This window comes from Rhincodon typus, chromosome 16 (assembly GCF_021869965.1).
Source record: "Rhincodon typus isolate 14 chromosome 16, sRhiTyp1.1, whole genome shotgun sequence".
NCBI lineage: Eukaryota > Metazoa > Chordata > Chondrichthyes > Orectolobiformes > Rhincodontidae > Rhincodon > Rhincodon typus.
The window spans coordinates 57,623,393-57,643,435 of NC_063347.1; the positions used below are offsets into that span (position 1 = coordinate 57,623,393).

Sequence of the window (20,043 nt, forward strand, 5' to 3'; positions counted from 1 at the left end):
TCCTTTCTCAAGTAAGGAGACCAGAACTGTACACACTACTCCAGGTATGGCCTCACCAGCACCTGATACAGCTGCAGCGTAATCTCCCTGTTTTTAAACTCCATCCCTCTAGCAATTCAGACCATTCTGAATCTTATACACTTTAATGAAGTGACTCCTGACTTTTTAAGAACTCCAGTGAAACAAGCCCAATCTGGTCCAAACTTTCCTTGTAAGACAAACCACTCATTCAGGTATTGATCGAGTAAACCTCCTTTGAACCATCTCCAATGATTTAACATCCTTCCTTAACTAGACAGACTAAAATTGTGCACAGTATTCCAGATGTAGTCTACCTATAGCTGAAGTATAACATCCTGATATGTGTGAATTCATCCCGCAATAGTCTATTATTGGTCTTCTGAATTATTTCTTGTACCTGCAGGCTAATTTTGTGACTTATGCAGTAGAACACCTAGATCTCTCTGCACTGCAGAATTCTACAGTTCTTTTCCATTTAAGCAATACACTGCTTTTTCATTCTTCCTGCCAAAGGGAGCAACTTCACATTCTCCCACATTATACTTCATCTGCCCGATTTCTTTCTCTGCTCATGCAACTTATTTCTATCTGTCTTCAACCTCCTTATGACTTCTTCATAACATACTTCCTATCTATCTTGGAGTCACCTGTGAACTTAGCTCCATGTCTCTGCTCTCTTCATCTAAGTCACGAATGTAATCTCTGACAAGTTGAAGCCCCAGTACAGGCTCCTGCCAACTCCACTTGTCCCACCTTACCAATGAGACAAAGAGCCACGTATACACACTGTTTTCGGCCAGCTAGCCAATCTTCCGTCTCTACCAGCATGTCACCCCGCTGATGCCATGAGTTTTTATTGTCTGCAATTACCTTTGATGTGGTACCTTATCAAATGCCTTCTGAAAATCCAAGTACAGTATATCGAATGGCTCCCCTTAATCCATACCAAATGTCATTCATAGAACATAGAACAGTACAGCACAGTACAGGCCAGGCCCTTCGGCCCACGACGTTGTGCCGAATTTTTACCCTAATCCTAAGGTCTATCTAACCTCCACCCCTACCTTATACTATCATTCCTTCAAAGAATACCAATAAATTGCCTAAACATGATTTCCTTCTGACAAAACCATGCAGATTCCTCCTGATTACTTTGCTGTCCCTGAAGCGTGCAGCTATAAACTGTTTTCATGATCGACAGATGACAAGCTAAGTGACCAAAGCTTCCTGTTTTCTGCCTCCCTGCGTTTTGAAAGTGCAGGGTTATATTTGCTACTTTCCAATCCAGTGGAACCTTTCCCAAATCTAGGTAGTTTTGAAAATTAACATCAATTCACCTACTACCTCATAAGCAGCCTCTTAAGACCGTAGGATGGAGTCTATCTGGACCCAGAGACTTGTCAATCTGTAGCTCCAGTTTGCTCAGTACCACTTCCCCTGTGGTTGTAACTTCACCAAGTTTCTCTCTCCCTTTCACCTCCCGATTTACTCTATTACCAGGATATTTCTCACATCCTCTTTAGTGAAAACAGAAGCAAAGTATTTGTTCAGTTAATCCATTATTTCCTTACAAGGATGTAAGAACTAGGAGCAGCAAAAGGCTATTTGGTCCCAGAAGCCTATCCCATATTGAACGAAATCTGCCCTAGGTCTCAAATCATCATCTGTGCCATTTCATCACATCTTCAACTACCCAATACTTCAATAACCTAATTATCACCCTTTAAGTACTTTCAGTGATCTAGCCTCCACACCTCTCTGGGTGAGAGAAATCCAGATATTAACAGCCCATTGGGAGAAGAAACTCCTTTGCATTTTTATGTGAGTGCTCCTTATTCTGTACGTGGTACCCTTGTTAAATATTTCCCACTCTGGTGGAAACATCTTCTCAGTACCTACCCTGTCAAGTCCCCTGTAGATCGACCCCTCATTCTTAAAATCTCTTGTTTAGCTGTTCTTGTTAAGTCAACACTTTCATCCTTGGAATCAGCCCAATGAATCTCTTTTCAACTGCCTCCAGCGGCAGTATATCCTTTTATTAAACATAAGGACCAAAACTATACAAGGCACTCTAGAACAGGCAAAGGTCATTGAGTCATACAGCACGGAAACAGACCCTTTGGTCCAACTCATCATGCTGACCAGACATCCCAATCTAACCTAGTCCCATTTGCCAGCATTTGGCCCATATCGCTCTAAATCCTTCCTATTTATATGCCCATCCGGACGCCTATTAAATACTGTAATTGAATCCACTTCCACGACTTTCTCTGGCAGCTCGTTCCATACATGCACCACGCTCTGTGAAAATATTATCCCTCAGGTCCTTTTTAAATGTTTCCCCTCTCACTTAAACCTGTGCCCTCTAGTTTTGGACTATTCCACACTAGGAAAAAGACTATTCACCCTATCCATGCCCCTCATGATTTTATAAAACTCTATAAAGGTCATCCCTCAGCCTCCAATGCTCCAGGGGAAAATAGCCCCAGCCTACTCAGCCTCTCCCTATAGCTCAAAATCTCAACCCTGGCAAATTCTTGTAAATCTTTTCTGCACCTTTTCCAGATTAACAACGTCCTTTCTATAGAAGGAAGACCAGAACTGTGTGCAGTGTTCCAAAAGTGGCCTCACCAATGTCCTGCACAGATGCAACATGACCTCCCAACTCCTATACTCAATGTTCTGATCAATGAAGGCAAGCGTGCCAAATGCCTTCTTCACCACCCTGTCTACCTGCGACTCCACTTTCAAGGAATATGAACCTGCACCCCTAAGTCTCTGTTTGGCAACACTCCCCAGAGCCCTACCATTAACTGTGTAAGTCCTGCCCTGGTTTGCTTTACCAAAATGCAAAACTCCACAATTATCTAAATTCATTTGCCACTCCTCAACCCATTGGCCCATCTGAGCAAGATCCCATTGTCCTGAGAAAATCTTCTTCACCGTCCACTACACCACTAATCTTGGTGTTATCTGCAAACTCACTAACCGTATCTCCTATATTCACATCCAAATCATTTATATAAATGAAGAACATCAAGCACTGATCCGTGTGGCACACCGCTGGTCACAGGCCTCCAGTCTGCAAAACAACCCTCCACCACCACCCTCTGTCTCCTACCTTCAAGCCAATTTTGTATCCAATTGGCTAGCTCCCTCTGGGTCACAGGACTCGAAATGTTAATAATTGTGCTTTTTTGCTCTGCAGATGCAGGCGCAGGCAGACCCTGCTGAGTTTCTCCAGGACTTTATGTTTTTGTTTTAGATCTCTAGTGTCTGCAGTTCTTTGTTTTTTCCATTATTATTACAAGTCTTCGCTAATTTTAAACGTCAATCCCCCGGCAATAAAGGCCAAAACGACATTTGCCTTCTTAATTACTTGCTGCAGCTGCGTGCTAACTTGGTGTGTTTCATGCACAAGTCCACCCCGATCTATCTCTGCTGCACTTTTTGGCCATTTAAATAACAGTCCGCCTTTTGATTCTTCTGACCAAACCGCTCACTTTCCAAGTTTAAACTCCATCTGCCAAGTTTTTCCCACTCACTCAACCTATCAACATCCCCTTTCAAGTTCCTTATGTTCTCATCTCATCATGCCCTCCCACCCATTTTATTATCCACTATTTACTCCCTTTTCTGACTCTCTGGAGGACCAGTACTCACTTGCTCTTTTCTGTTTAGATACCTGTAGAAACTCATGCTATTTGTTTTTACATTCTAGCTAGTTTCCTGTCATTCTACTACTTTCTTCCTGATTACAAGGTTTAATCATTCTCTGCTGTTCTTTTATATTCTGCCCAATCATCTGATTTGCCACTCACCATTGCACGTTATGTACTCTTTGCTTTAATTTGCTGCTTTTCCTGACTTATTTAATGGGCCCTTCATTTAGAATTTCTCATTCTGGTAGGAACACACATATTCAGGAATATCCCCACAAATACCTGCTACTAGGTCTCTATTCATCCATCCCCTAGCCTAGTGTGCCAGTTCACTTCAGCTAGCTTAGCTTTCACATCCTCATAGCTACCCTTATTTAGGTTTAAAACATTAGCCCCAGACCCTTTCTGCTCCGTTTCAAACGGTCTGTGATATTTAATCATATTGTGGTTACTGTTAACTGGGAGGTGCCTTTAGTCTGAGGGTCATTTCTGGATCCTGTCACACTCTACAGTTCCAAGTGTAGTTCAGTCCCCACTTCTCCCAGTAATGCTGTGGGTGGCCCACAAACTGGAATCAACTTCTCTCACACCAGCCCTTTTAAGCCACTTATTCACAATGCCACAATGCCAAAGAATGGAAAATATCTCAAACAAAGAAAGAGATTGCTGGGGAAACTCAGCAGGTCTGGCAGCATCTGTGGATAGAAAGCGCAGTTAAATGTTTCGAATCCAGTGACCCTTCTTCAGAACTGATAGTTGCTAGAATAAGGTGGTACCGATGCTTTGGCAGTCCAGCATGCCGCTATCAGGGGGTTATCCTCACAGATTAGTAATGCAGACAACGTGATGGCGATGGCACAGTGATATTATTGCTAGACTGCTAATCCAGAGACTCGGGTAATGTTCTGGGGAGCTGTGTTCAAATCCTGCCACGGCAGATGGTTGAAATAAGAGTCTAATGATGGCCATAAAACCATTGCCGATTTTCAGGGGAAAAAAACCCATCTAGCTCACTAAATGTCCTTTAGGGAAGGAAATCTTCCATCCTTACCTGGTCTGGCCTACATGTGACTCCAGATGCACAGCAACGGGGTTGACTCTTATCTGGGCAATTAGGGATGGGCAATAAATGCAGGTCCAGCCAGCAACACGCTCATCCCATGAATCAATTAAGAAAAAAGAAAAATGGAGTTTGAACATAACTTCAAACCCCACTGTGGCATTTTGAGATTGGAATTCCATTTTAAATAAGAAAATGGTTTCAGGTAAAGTTGTTGTACTGACTTAAAACCCAACTGGCTCTTCCTGTTCTTTATAGAAAGAAACTTTTGGTCTACCTGGTCTGGCTTCTGTAACACTCCAAACCTACACCTATGTGGTTATCTCTTTCTGCAGGAAAATATCTTAACAAGCCATTTGGTTGCATCAAATCTAGCCTCTTCTGCACTCACAATAATCTAAATACACTCGCACATTCCACTTCTTTGTCTTGTTATTCCACAGTAAAGAATCCCAAAAAAAAGTTCACTGTCCAACGATAAATGTTTTAAAGACTTACTCGTCTAGCCAAATCTGCTGACTAACCACACTTTGTGTCATACGGTAGGAAATAGCTTATATTTATATAGATCCATTAACTTATTAAAGGAGGAGGGGGAAGTGCAAACATGAATGGGATGGTGTTGAGAGATAGTAGGAACTGCAGATGCTGGAGAATCTGAGATAACAAGGCGTAGAGCTGGACGAACACAGCAGGCCCAGCAGCATCAGAGGAGCAGGAAGGCTGACGTTTCGGGCCTAGATCCTTCTTCAGAAATTGATGCTGGTAGCCCTGGACACAGTTCAGAAGCTGTAACAGGGCCTGCCAAGGGCCAAACCATCCTGTTTAAAAGACCTCAAAAGCACTTTATCCCCGTTATTTTGGTAAATTTTAGGCCCTCTAGCTGTCACTCCTCACATCCCACGTCCCATCAGCAAACCCTCAGCCACCTCCCATCCCATCTCCATTGTCCCCAAGCCAAGTTAACGCAGACACACCTACCAATGCCAACTCACCCAATAGCCTCCATGAACAGTTTGCAGGCGAACTGAAATAAAGCTCCAAATATCTACTACATTAAAACAACACCCTGATTCATGAAATCCCATTTAGAACTTTACAATCCCTCAAATACTTAATTCCACTGTAAAACAAACAGATGTGTATTCAAAGTCCCATATCAAAGACACTTAATCCTTCAATAACCTCTTTGAGCGGTCAGTGAAAAACAAAATGAGCATTGGACTGTCCACTGAAATGACTACAGTTTGTGGAAACAATTGAGACTGATGTCCTAGATGAAGTGTCAACAGCTTTTGGAATTGTTAGAACATTTTGTTTTAAAACTCACTGACAGGCTTTTGTTTGTACTTTTTAAAAAGGACTGGGGGTTTAATAGCTGCACAGTTCTACAGACTTTATCTGCCCTTCATCAGCATTTATGTCCACTCTAATTGTGGGTAGCTTCCTCACTGCAGGAATTGTCAACAACTGGCCCAGTGGAGTTTGGGTTTTTGTTTTGTGTCAGTAACTTTCTTTACCCTTGTATGAAAATGGGATCTGTTGGACATAGGGTTGGAGTTTCCAAATCCAGACATTTTTGAAGGTGGACAGAGTCTCCATGACTCCTTGAAGATACAGGCAGAGGTATGTAATTCATGTCTGTATGCTTACTTGATCAACTTCTGTCAACATGGAGTGACAAAGGAAGTAAATTAACTTACAACGTTCAAAATACACTGTGCTGTTAGCTTACTGTTTTTCCAAAATACCATGCCAGAAAGGTTAAAGTTCACACAAAAGCAACACATGATTGAAAATTGAGATCGCCCGACCCAATGTAATGTATTTTGTTTTTAATTTTCTGATCTGGGACTTTAACGAGCTGGATTTCCAACGAGTAATGTGCAAAGTTTTAGAGTCAACTTTACCAGGGCTCTTGAGTAGGGAAAATGCAACTTAAGTGTGAGCTCAGAACAACACACACCGTCACTTTGCTAGTTCGTACTCTGAAATCGGGACTGGTAAATTATTATCTGTCTACACCAAACGTTTAGGGTTGCTCTGTGCTTCAGACGAACCAGAAAATTGGTGAGAGGTTATTATAGCCAAGCTGTAACAGAGGTACCAGCCATTTTCTTCCGATCTGTCTGAAGGCAGATTGAAGAGACAGCGTGCTAATTGATTGCACATCCCTCACAGGCTCCATTCATCATAGCCAGCGTAAATCAGGCATTTGCCAGGAGTCAGGGACACCGTTGTGCTCCATAATCTGACACTCTCAAACTGGCACACACAGTGGCAGACGGAGCATGTCCGTTTCCATGGAAACGCATGCACTTGATCTGCTTTCTGTCAAGGAGCTGAACGCAAAAACAACACAAAAAACCTTTCAGACGCCGCCCCCACCCTCCACCACCCCCAATCCTTGCCCTCGATTGTTCCAACCCCCTCCTCCAACAGAGGGTCAGAGTGCCAGAGTTCGAGGGTCAACAGGGAATGGTGTGATACAGACTGTCACTCCAATTCTCGCGCTGAGACACTGCCACATTGTTCAGGAGAGGCCCTCTCCACCCTGATCAACACTACCCAAGCCCGGGAGAAAGGAGTTCTCCCAGTATCCTGAGGATTATTCCCCCCTTTTGACTACCGGGACCCAAAACCAATCAGCTGGTCATCCACTGCCCTGCAGTTCATGGGGCACCAATACCAGTCTGAATGGGAACAATAACTGCACCACAGATAGAGCTGACTGGAGCACCGGGTCCGACACAAAGGAAACCGTGGGAAATGCAAGTATTTATTACATGCTCTGAGATGTGCAACTTTGAGTATGGTTCCCCTTTTCAGTTGCCCGAGTCGGATGGTCAGAATGGAGTGGAATGTGCAAGCTGACATGTTAAGTGCAATACTGTGGGAGTGCTGCGTTATTTAAGAGGCTGGCATTCACACAAGACGTTAAACCAAGACCTGTCTGTCCTTGGAAATTGATACATAAAGTCACACAGTACAATTTTAAAATAAAAACAAGAGTGGGGGATGTTTAGAAGAATGAGGGGAATCTCAAGGAAACCGATAACATTCGAGCAGGACTAGACAAGGATGTTCCCAATGACTAGGGGAGCCTAGTTACAATATTTAAAAGACATTTGGACAGGTATGTCAATAGGAAAGGGTTAGAGGGATATGCGCCAAACGCCGACAAAAGGCACTAAAGTTTAGTTTGGGAAACTTTGTCGGCACGGACAAGTTGAACTGAAGGGTCTGTTTCTGTACTGTATGACTCTACAACTTTATAACCAGAAGTCACAGTTTAAGGAAATGGGTAGGCCATTTAGGACAGAGATAAGGGAAATGTCTTCACCCAAAGAGTGATGAGCCTGTGGAAATCTCTGCCCCAGAGGCCAAAACACAATGTTTTCCAGAAGGAGTTAGATATAGCTCTTAGGGCTAAAGGGATCAAAGGCTGTGGGAAGAAAGTGGGAACTGGGTACTGAGTTGGATGATCACCACTCAATACAATCATGGCTGAAGTAGACTCAAAGGGCTGAATGGCCTACTCCTTTTTTCTCTTTATTCATTCATGGGATGAGGGCATCGCTGGCTAGGGCAGCATTTATTGCCCATCCCTAATTGCCCAGAGGTTAAGAGTCAACCACATTGCTGTGGGTCTGGAGTCACGTGTAGGCCAGACCAGGTAAGGATGGCAGTTTCCTTCCCTAAAGGACATTAGTGAACCTGATGGGTTTTTCCAACAATCAATAAAGGATTCATGGTCATCATTAGACTCTTAATTGCAGATATTTATTGAATTCAAATTCCACCATCTGCCACGGCAGGATTCGAACCCAGGTCCACAGAACGTTATCTGGGTCTCTGGATTAACAGTCCAGCGATAATACCACTAGGCCATCACCTCCCCGGCTCCTATATTCTACGTTTCTATCACAGGCCTCTTCATTCCACAGGCCCACCACTTTGTACCATGCTGTGAAGTCCACATTTCACCAAACATCAATTCACAGAATCCCTACAGTGTGGAAACAGGCCCTTCGGCCCAACATGTCCATACAGACCCTCAGAGCATCCCACTCATTAAACTCCTACAACCCACCTAAATCTACACATCCATGAATACTACAGGGTAATTTAGCATGGCTAATCCACCTAACCTGCACATCTTTGGACTGTGGGAGGAAACCGGGGCACCCGGAGGAAACCCACGCAGACACAGGGAGAACGTGCAAACTCCATACAGTCGTCCAAGGGTGGAATCAAACCCGGGTCCCTGGCGCTGTGAGGCAGCAGTGCAACCACCGAGCCACCGTGCCACCCTTTAGAAACCATGCTGTCTACATCCTCTGACCTTATGCAATGACTGCTGCTTCCGCCATACCTTCTCCTTCATCTTCTCGATCTTCCTGACGGAGCTACGGCGCTGAGGCCTGTCCTCATGTCGCAGCAAGTTCACGCTCATGTCTCCCGATTTGCTGAACTGCTTCTCTTCCTGTTTTTCCGCCTCCTTCAGTTTGCTCTCCGCACTGATGCTCTCTGCATGGTACATGTGGTACGTCTTCATGACCTGCCAGGCAGCGAAGACAACAAATCACCAAGCTGCACCATCAGCACACCCCAATATTGGTACCGAGGCGTCTCACAGCAGCATTATGGGTACAATTGGTCACCAAGCCCACAGGAGGTGGTACGGGGACATGTCACCAAAGCTGGTCACAGTGGAAAGGGAGTGGTTTAGGGAGGGAATCCCAGAGCTGAGGACCAGGGTTGAAAGCCCTGCTTCCAATGTTAAAGGGACAAAGTGACGGATATGCAAGAGACCAGTAGTAGAGGAGGGCAGAGATCCCAGAACTTGGCAGAGAATACAGAGCTAGAGGGGGCGAGGCAATAGGGAATCTGAATGGGAATAGGGGACGTTTCCATAGTCTGATATTTCCTAAACAAGGATTGAGTTCAAAAGCTTTCCTCTTCCTAAAGGGCTATGAGAGGAACTCTGATGCACACATGGGCACAGGGTGTGCCATCTAAACTCAAGGAGCCTCTGCACCTGATGGAGCTCAGTGCACCTCCCACAGGGCACCCACACCACAATCCACTCAAGGCACTGGGCTGTCCCAGGGCAAACCACTAGGCCATGTGTGGAGGACATGGCTGTTTCTCTGTAATGAAGACGGGGTGGAGGAGAGGGGGAAAGGTGATCGTGGAGAGGAAGGGAGTGGGGAGGGTGTAGAAAGGGGGCATACGGGGGACAGGAAGGGGTGAGTGTGAACAGTGGGCAGGGGAATGGCGAACAAAGAGGGGGGAGCAAGGATGAAGAGGGAGGGACAAAGCAGAGAGGGACAGTGGGGTCAAGAGGGAGGGGCAAGTGTGACAGGGAAGGAGTGCGAAGAGGAAGGGTGGGAGGATAAAATGAGGGGAGAGTGGAAAGGGGAGGGGCAAGTGTGATCTGGAAAACATCAGAAGAAGGCTGCATGCCAGCAACAATATAGATCAGGGGGTCGGGAGGTGGCAGCAGGGGCTGGGAGCAGGATATAGAGCAACGCTCTTCATGTGGGGACTAGAGGAGCAGTCAACTGCTGGCTGCAACTATCACCTTGAAGGGAACTCACAGTGAGCACAAAACACATAACCTGGAAAGTTTTTAAAACATTGAGAGATCTTCAGCATGAAGTAATTCTTGAAGGTGATGGACAGCATGTCATGAAGCTGCCTTCTTGATTGATTGACAGCACAGTACCAAAGTTGTCAGACTGTAATCTCAATGCAGGGTCAATTGAAAGAGAAACAGAAACCATCTGTACCTGATTTACACAGTCATACGAACAGGAATAGGCCAATCAGCCCATTGCGTCTGTCCTGATGTCCAATGCAATCTCGGCTTTAATGTATTTTACCTACCCCATCCTTGTAACTCTGTCCACCACTGGTAATCAGAAATCTCTCAATCTCTGTCCTAAACACACCCAAAGACTGAGCTCCCACAGCCCTCTGTCATAGCGAATTTCAAAGGTTCACAACCTTCCAAACTAAAAAGAAAAAAACGCTCATCTTGGTTCTAAGACGCAGCTCCTTGTTTTTAAATTGTGTCCCCTAATTCTAGACTCCCCAACCAGGGGAAACATCTTGCTTGCATCTATGCTATCTATCCCTTAAATGTTTTGTAAATCTCAATGAGATCACTTTTCATTCTTCACAACTCTAGAGAATACAGGTCCAGTTTGCTCAATCCCACCAGGTTAGTCCCACCATCCCGGGAACAAGTCTGGTGAACTTTTATGGTCTCCCTCTTTGGCAATAATATCTTCCCTGAGATACGGAAACCAAAACTGCACACAGTACTCTAGGTATGGTCTAAACAAGCTCTTAAACAACTGATGACAGACTTCTCAACTTCTGCACAGAATCCCAATTTTCATTTCTTAAAGAGGTATCCTGACTTCAGTGGGGATCCTGCCCACCACCAAAGTGGGCAGTGATAGATTTGGAGAAACACTGGAGTGGGAAATGGGAGCTGCTTCCATTTTGCAACGTTCCTGCTCCTGGCCTGCTGCAATCGAGGAGTTAACACTGACGCTACAGGGGAGCCCAATTTCTCCCTCATGCAGCTCCAAGATCTTGCTGTCTCTGTGGGCCCAGTAATGACATGGTCTCATTCCCCCTCCCGTGAGTTTACAGCAGTCTGTGCGGTGACACATTCACCCTTCCTCAATACAACTGCTGATGGCAGGGGCACTCTTGACCAGTTAGTCAGATCAATATTCTCTCTGAAATGCTGGGGTATCAGTTCTATTTGAAATGACATGGGGCTGGCTATAAATATGTTGACCGTATGGGTTTCTGTTTGAGGAGTTCTCTTTCAATTGACCCTGGATTGAGATTACATAGTCTAACAATCTTGGTACTGTCCTGCCAATCAATCAAGAAAGCAGCTTCATTACATGCTGTCCATCACCTTCAAGAGTTACTTCATGCAGAAGATCTTTAAATGTTGCGAAGGATCTTGTATGTCACGTGTTTTGTGCTCACTGCGAGCTGCCTTAAATGTTAGTAATTCCTGACTGGCATCTGGGGACCCCAGCCCAAATATTCAGGCTGACCCATTGGGGAATGTTGCTGAAGACCTGAATAGCGAGGCCGGGGCACGCTCTGACACCAGGCCTTTGGCTGTGTTGTCAGGGAGTTACACAAGAGGAATGCGACACTGGAATTCTCCCAACAAAGAATTAGAGAGGAGCAAGGTGAGGAGCGGGTGGGGGCCCTGTGACAGACAGCGTCGCCGAGGGGAGCGGGTGGGGGCTCTGTGACAGTGTCACTCAGCGGAGCGGGTGGGGGCCCTGTGACAGACGGTAGCGGGTGAGTGTGAGTACTCTGTGAAGTTTGTCAGAGACAGAGATAACTTCATTGGAGCTGAACAAAATTGATCTTGCTCTATTCCAGAGCAAGAAGTTTGGTGAGTCACTGGTAAGATGTTAAGATGATTTCTTTTCTTAAATTGTAACATAGCATACGAATTGGTCATATACTTAATAGAATATATAAAAGACAGCATAAGGTGAATAATATAATAAAAACCCACTTTGGATAGTTGTTCAGGCAATGTGTCAAGGCTGCAGTATGTGGGAGCTTCTGCGTACTGTTGTGATCCAGGGCAAATACATCTGCAATGAATGTTTGAAATTTTACCAGCCTCAACTACAGACACTATGATGCATCAAGGAGGCGGCAAGGTACCTGGAAACTTTACACCAGGAGGCAACCACACTGCTTTGGACAGGGTCAGGGTCCCCATCTCACCTGATCCTCTCAGTGACGCTGACTGTCTGTCCCGGCATCTTTACCTTCCTCTCTACTCTCCAATGCTTTGTTAGCAGAGTTCCAGTCTTGCATTCATTGTTGGCAACTGCCCCGTTTGGTTAATGGTCAGGCACAGCAGGGTGTGACTATAGGTGAGACAGTTAAGGGGATCGAGAGGACAGGAGCGTCCAATTGGTTTGAGATTCTCTCAATCTATTTGTCTCTGACTAGTACTTTAAACCTAAATACGAACAACTACATGACCATGAAAGCTGAGTCTGCTGAGGTGAACTGGCACACTAGGCTAGAAGATCGATCAATAGTGATACAGTGGTGACATTTAAGGAGATATTTCAGAATTGTGAGATTAAGTCTATTCCTACCATACAGTAAAGTTCTAAAGAGAGGACTACCATCTGTGGTTAAATATAGAAGTTAGGGGAAGCATTAAACTGAAGGAAAAGGCATTTAACTGCACAAAGCTGAATGGTAGTTCAAATGACTGATCAGAATATAAAGAATGGCAGTGTATGATTGAAAGGTTAATCAGGAGAAATACAACGCGAGGAGAAGCTAGATAGCAATGTGACAAGAGTTTCTACAAGGCACTTAAAAAGGAGAAAAGTGATGTGATTATTGGTTCCCTAAAGAGGAAGAATGGGGGAGTGGAAGGAAGAGAGGAACCCGTTGAAATTATAATCATGACAGAAGCGGTACTATGAAAACTGATGGAGCTGCAAACTCAGAAGTCTCCAGGACCAGACGGACTTCATTCAGCACCAGAGGAAGTAGTCCCACAGGGGTCTGTGCTGGGGTCTTAACCTTTTACCATTTACATCAAAGACTTACATGAAGTGAGTGAAGGTTTGGTTGCTAAATTTGTCGACGACACCAAGATAGTTAGCGAAGTGTTATGTGAAGACGACAATGTTACATATGGATAGAAATAAATCAGGTGGGCAAAAATCTGGCAGATGAAGTACAACATGGAAAATGTTAAGTGGCTCCCTTTCACAGGGCAAATGAAAAAGCAGAGTTTTACTACTATCTTCAAGTTCCCCTCCAAGCCACTTCCCATCCTGACTTGTAAATATATTGTCGTTCCTTCACTGCCGCTGGGTCAAAATCCTGGAATTCCCTCTCTAATGGCACTGTGGATATACCTACAGCACATGGACTGCATCGGTTCAAGAGAGCAGCTCATTACCACGACCATCTCAAGGGCACCTAGGGATGGGCAATAAACGATGGTCCAGCCAGGAATGCCCACCCCCCCACATGAGAATTATAAAAAAAAAAAGAATGTCAGTTTGGAGGAGGTTTAACTAGGTTATTTTTCAATTAACAACTGGGTTATTTTATGAGGACATGTTGGACAGACGAGCCTTGTTTCCACTGCAGTTTAAGATGAGTGAGGATGTCTTGATTGAAATGTGTAAGACTCTGAATGGTGTTGACATGGAAAGGATGCTTTCTCCTGTTTTACAACCCAGGGTTGACCTTTCAAGGCAGAGATTAAGAGAATGTTTATTTCTCTCACAGGGTTGAGAGACGTTGGAACTCTCTGCCTAAGAAGGCAGTGAAGATGGGATTCGAGAATATTTTTATGACAAATATCTTAGGTTTTTGGAGGTAGAGGTGAAAGGAGAATTTGAAACACAAACTGATCAGCCACGATCTTCACCTGGACGGAAGGACAGGAGGGAACAGCTGATTGGGACAGGAGGCTGGTGCTATTAAGAATGAAAAAGGCACAAGTCAGGCATGTGATGGAATACTTGCTCAGATGAGTGAAGCTCCAATACAGCCGACAAGCTTGACACCATTCAAGACAAAGCAGCCTGATTGTTTAGCACCCCAGCCTCCCCACTACTGATGCACAGTAGCGGCAATGTGCATCACCTGCAAGTTGTTCCTGTTCTGGGAGTGTTTCACGGGTTCAGTGTGGAAGGAGCTTTACTCTGCATCTAACGCTGTGGCTATCCCTGTCCTGGGATTGGTTCAGACGCTTTGTGCATGAAATGAGGCACAACGATTGTCACTTTAAGAATCGCCAAACATTGACCAGAAAGGAAATAGCTGATGCAGCACAAACTCAACATGATGCACCGCATACACAGCTCTAACGACTGATACTCACAGTGTACAGCTCATTGGTGACCTTCAGCAGCTCCTCGTGCATTTGTTGGCCAATTTCCTTACTCTGTAAAGAGAAAGATACAGGATTAAGATGCACAGTGTTACCCTGCAGTGTTGCTGAATGATAATCTCACAGTGTGTTGTCCTGACAGAGAGTGCAGTAACCAATCTGACAATCTGTTACAGTGTAGCCAAACAAGAACATTACAACAATTCTCTGTCACTCTTGTAACAGTAACAAAAAAGAACACTAAGGAATTAGAAAAATAGAGATTGAGAACAGAGGGAACCCAAAATCCTTGAATCCTGGATCTAGAGACCTCAGACACAGAGGTAACTCAGAATTCACCAAATAATTTGCATAACAATCACCGGATGATTATAGCACAGAATGAGTCCATTTGGCCCATCATACCTGTTATGATTCCAGCTGATATGACTGAACAGGTCAGATCCCAGACTGAAACCAGACTTGATAGGTCTCTCTTTTTTTTAAAAAGAAAAAAGTGTTTTTTCCACTGAAACACAAGCATGCAATGCCGCAGATTCCAGTTTAACAACAGAACTTTATTTTGCAAAAGAAATTAAGATAAAATAGAATAAACCAAACTATTTATGAACAGCACAATTTTAAAAATTTCAAAAATATAATCCCAATAATCCTAACATCACTCCTTTACAATACACACACCAGAGAGAATTTCCTTCTCTTTCACATCAAGATAGCTTAACTGTGGCTTCAAGTACCCATCTTGAGAATGTGATAGCCTCTTTCAAATAAAACCCCTCACGATATTAACCAAACACTTCTGGTCTGGAGCTTTGAAACTAAACTTCTTACTCTGTGGTAAACGTTTTCAAAACAGGCCAAAACTACCTTGTTTCCCAGGAGCAATATTTTACATTTCTAGCTTTAGCCAACACTTCTGAAAAAATTGTACCAAACCAAAACTCAGAAGCTTTTTCTATAAATAAACAATTGACATTTACAGAATCTTCTACTGAAAGCCTAATGCATCATATGGTTTCGTTTGTTTGCTTGTGAAGAGACCCAATGGAAAGAAATCCCTATTATTCACTAGGAAATTTCTCTCTAATACTATGTTTTAAATCACCATGTCTACAGGAATACTTACAATTTAATCATTAAACCTGTTTACATACACATGAAACCCATATGCCACTTGATCAAAAATTCAAAAACATAAGTAACAAATGATATTAAAATATATCACACACCTTACATCACATATGCCTGTTGGTTCTCTGCAAGAGTGATACTCGCAGACCTGTGTATCTTATTTATCACTTTCTCATTTGGTTCTGCCATCTTCTACAATCGGTGCATGTATAACCCCAGCTCATTCTGCTCCTGACCAACCATTTAGAATTGTGTGTTTACAATTTCCTGTCTTCATTCTTCCCACCACAGTGAATCATTTCACACTTCACATCAGGCTATGACCATCTCTAATAAGAGACAATCTAACTACTGTTCCTTGACATTCAATGGTGTTACCATCACTGAATCGCCCACTATTAATATCCTGGGGGTTATCACTGACCAGAAACTCAACTGGGCTCACCATTTAAACACAGTGGCTACAAGAGCAGGCCAGAAACTCAGCTCCTGACTCCCCAAAGCCTGTCCACCACCTACAAGGCACAAGTCAGGAGTGTGATGGAATACTCCCCACTGGCCTGGATGGGTGCAGCCCCAACAACACTCAAGAAGCTTGACACCATCCAGGACAAAGCAGCCCGCTTGACTGGCACTACATCCACAAGCATCCACTCCCTCCACCAATGATGTTCAGTAGCTGCAGTGTGTACTATTTACAAGATGCACTGTGGAAATTCACCAAAAGATCGTTAGACAGCTCTTTCTAAAACTCATGACCATTTCCATCTAGAAGCAGTTAGATGGGAACACCACCACCTGGAAGTTCCCCTCCAAGCCACGCATCATCCTGATTTGGAAATGTATCGCCGTTCCTTCATTGTGGCTGGGTCAAAATCCTGGAATTGCCTCCCTAATGGCACTGTGGGTCAACCCACAGCAGGTGGACTGCAGCGGTTCAAGAAGGCAGCTCATCACCACCTTCTCAAGGGGCAACTAGGGACGGGCAATAAATGCTGGTCAGTCAGCGACGCCCACATCTCTCAAACGAGTAAATATAAAAAAACACTTTTCGGTCTTAAGTTTCTTCTGTCATGCGCCCACCCATTCCATTAAACCGTCTGTCCTCAGGATGTCTATTGCTGTCTTCCTGACAATTTACCGTAATTGCAAAATTGCAGGTGGCACAGATTATGTTCTGTGCACTAAAGTCTAAATTGTTCATGTGGATCAACAAAATCAGGGGTCTTGGTCCCAAACTCTGTTGGAATGAATGGCAGGTAAGGCTGTAGCCTTATGTTGTCTATGCCATCATTGAGCATAGCTTTCTCTTGCATTACTAAACATTGCTGATCATGGGAGATGATGGGATTTCATGCAAATAAAACATAGAGGGGAGATAAATGTTGGGTCTCCAAATCTAGAATGACGCTGAACTAGTGAAGGTTGGAACTGCAGGAAGCCTAGGAGCCTTATTTCGGGAGCAGGCCATTCAGCCGCTCAACCCTGTTCTATCACTCAGTGAAATCATGACTGACCTGCATTCTCAACAGAGTTCTGAAGAAGAGCTACCAGACTTGCTGAGTTTCTCCAGCAATTTCTGTTTTTGTTTGAATTGCCCACAGTCCTTTTCTACTTTTACCTAAATCTATCACTCTTAGAACGGTCCTAACGTTTTTGGTGCGAAATTTGGAGAAGCAACGATGTACAGTGGTAATGCCACTGGACAAGTAATGCAGAACCCCACCCTAAATATTCTGGTTTTAAATCTTGCCGTGGCTTATGGTCAAATTTAAAATCAATAATAATCTATCCAATTGATGACCGAGTAACTATGATCAATTGTCATAAAGAAAAAACCCATCTGGTTCACTAATGTCCTTTAGGGAAGGAAATCTGAAGTCTTTACCTGGTCTGGCCTATGCATGACTCCAGACCTACAGCAATGTTATTGACTTGTAACTGCCCTCTGGGCAAATAGGAGTGAGCAACAAATACTGGTTTGACCAGCATCACCTGCATCCCGTGAATTAACTTTTCAAAAAAGGTACAGACTGACTGGTATTTCCCAGCTCCCTTTGCTACAATCCTGATAGGTGGTCTCGGGATAGAAAGTAGCGAGCAAACCCAATTGGGCCCCTTTGTAACGGCTGGAAAAATCCTCCAGATAAATGCCGTGTTTTTCACTAGAGTTCACCTGCAGGAAGCCATCAAACTCAGCTGGCCGGAGACAGGCTGGAGTTGGAGGAAGTGTGAATGGAGGTAAGGTCAAAGACAGCGTTGCCATCCATTCTTCCCCTGAAAGAGACCTACACTGGAGGAGGATGGGATCAGTGAAACCACTCATTGATGCCTCCATCCAGTTCCTGAAGCAACATCCCCAGTTACCATTGAGAATGAGCTGGTGAGCCACATTCTCACCACTGCGACTGGTGACCCATTCCGATGGTGCTCTTAGGGAGGTGGTTCCAGCATCTGCAGCCAATTTCAATGAAGTAGTGGTGGTATATTTCCAAGCCCAGATAGGAACCTGATGGTGGAGGTATTCCAACGAGCCAGAGACCCATTATCTTGTTGGAACAGCCTCAGCGAGTTGCCGCAGTGAACTGTGTGGATAGTGCACACGTTGCTGCCACTGGAGGTGGTAGATGGGGTGCCAATACATCCTGGATGATTTTGAGGTCCTCGAGTATTATTGGAGCTTCACCCATCCAGGAAAACGGAGAGCATTGTATCACTCACTTGCCGTGTGCCTTGTCAAATTTGAAATCAATAACAATTTATCCAATTGACGATCAAGTAACTACGATCGACTGGCATTAACAGAAAAAAAACCCCCATCCGTTTCAATAATGTCCTTGTGGGGAGTCAGGTCATGGGTAACTCACTGCAAGTTCCTAGCCTCTGGAAAACACTGACTGATGCTTCCTGTACACAGTCAGTCAGTCTGACACGCACCACTGCACTTGCAGTATGTGCTTCATTTCTGAAAACCACCGAGGTTAAACATATTCTCAGTTGTGGTAAGCTGCAGAAACGGAACAATAGAGGAATCTTTAGGCGAATAAATTTTCCAATACACGGTCCCACGATTTAAAAAGTGGATGGGAAACAGTACATCTGCTAACGCAGACGTGGGTGATGCTGTGGGCATTGAGGTGTGCCTAGAGGAAATCAGCAGTCATTCTGCCAACAGGGGCAGATGTGATGTTGGCACTTGGCTCCCTCCCAGCACTCATCAGTCATGGCCTAGTTTCTCCTGTACTGAAGGCGTTCAGATAAGCTCATGTTTCAGCCTTGAACTCATTCCTCAAAACAGCCAGGGCTAAAGCCTCCATTCCAACACGCTTGCATCAGAGACAGTTCACTGCAGCTTCAGTCGGTCGATTCTGTGGATGAAATTGCCGTCTGACGAAGAAAGGTCAGGCAGGTTGGGCCTTCTAAACTCGTCGGAGCTTAGAAGACCGAGAGGTGGCCTTAGTGAAATTCTCAGTGGGCTCGACAGTATGGACGCAGAGAGGGTGATTCCCCTCATCAGGGAATCAAGAACGAGGGGGAGAGGTTTTAAAATGAAGGATCTCCCATTTCAAATGGTGAAGAGGAAATTCTTCTCTCAGCGACAGGTGAACTTTTTGGGAGATCCTACCCTCTGCCCACCTAAGAGAGCTGAAGATATCGAGATGTTGAATCTATTGATGGGCTAACAGCATGAGAATCAAAGATTGATTGATTGACTAATTGTCACGAGTACTGAAATACAGTGAAAAGCTTTGTTTACAAGCAGTACAGACAGATCATAGTAAGCAAAGGATGTACAGATCAAAATGACTTAGACAGAGGTATGGGTTACACTGCTCAGGCCGCATGTAGTAGACAAGCTCGTGGAAGCAAAGGGTCAATGGATTCGAAACATTAACTCTGTGTTCCCTCTCCACAGATGCTGCCAGACCCGCTGAGATTCCAGAAAGTCAAGCTGAGGCAGTGGTATCAGCCAGAACTTTCCTGAGAGGTACAGCAAGCTTGACAAAGGAGGATCAGCCCATTTCTGATCCTTTCTCATCCCTCTAACATTTTGCACAAGTCATTGTTGGGATGCACAGAGGATGTCAAAGGTGCGATATAAAAGCAAGGAGTTTCTCTTTTTAATAGCCACCAGACATTTCCTTTATAACCCCAAACATATAGACACAGAACAGAGTGGCGGGCTCTCTCTCACACACACACACACACACACACACACACACACACACAAT

At 44.4% G+C, this 20,043-nt stretch overlaps 1 protein-coding gene across 2 annotated transcripts in view; it reads right to left on the bottom strand.

The window, feature by feature from the left end:
* The window catches only part of srgap3 (SLIT-ROBO Rho GTPase activating protein 3), a 210,277-nt gene that overhangs the window by 58,849 nt on the left and 131,385 nt on the right, over positions 1–20,043 (bottom strand). For both annotated transcript variants that reach the window (XM_048606510.1, XM_048606511.1), the window contains exons 4-5: positions 14,672–14,734; positions 9,119–9,304 (exon numbers count right to left, since the gene is read on the bottom strand). In XM_048606510.1, the coding sequence (XP_048462467.1) occupies positions 9,119–9,304; positions 14,672–14,734 (249 nt within the window). The remainder of the gene's footprint in view (positions 1–9,118; positions 9,305–14,671; positions 14,735–20,043) is intronic.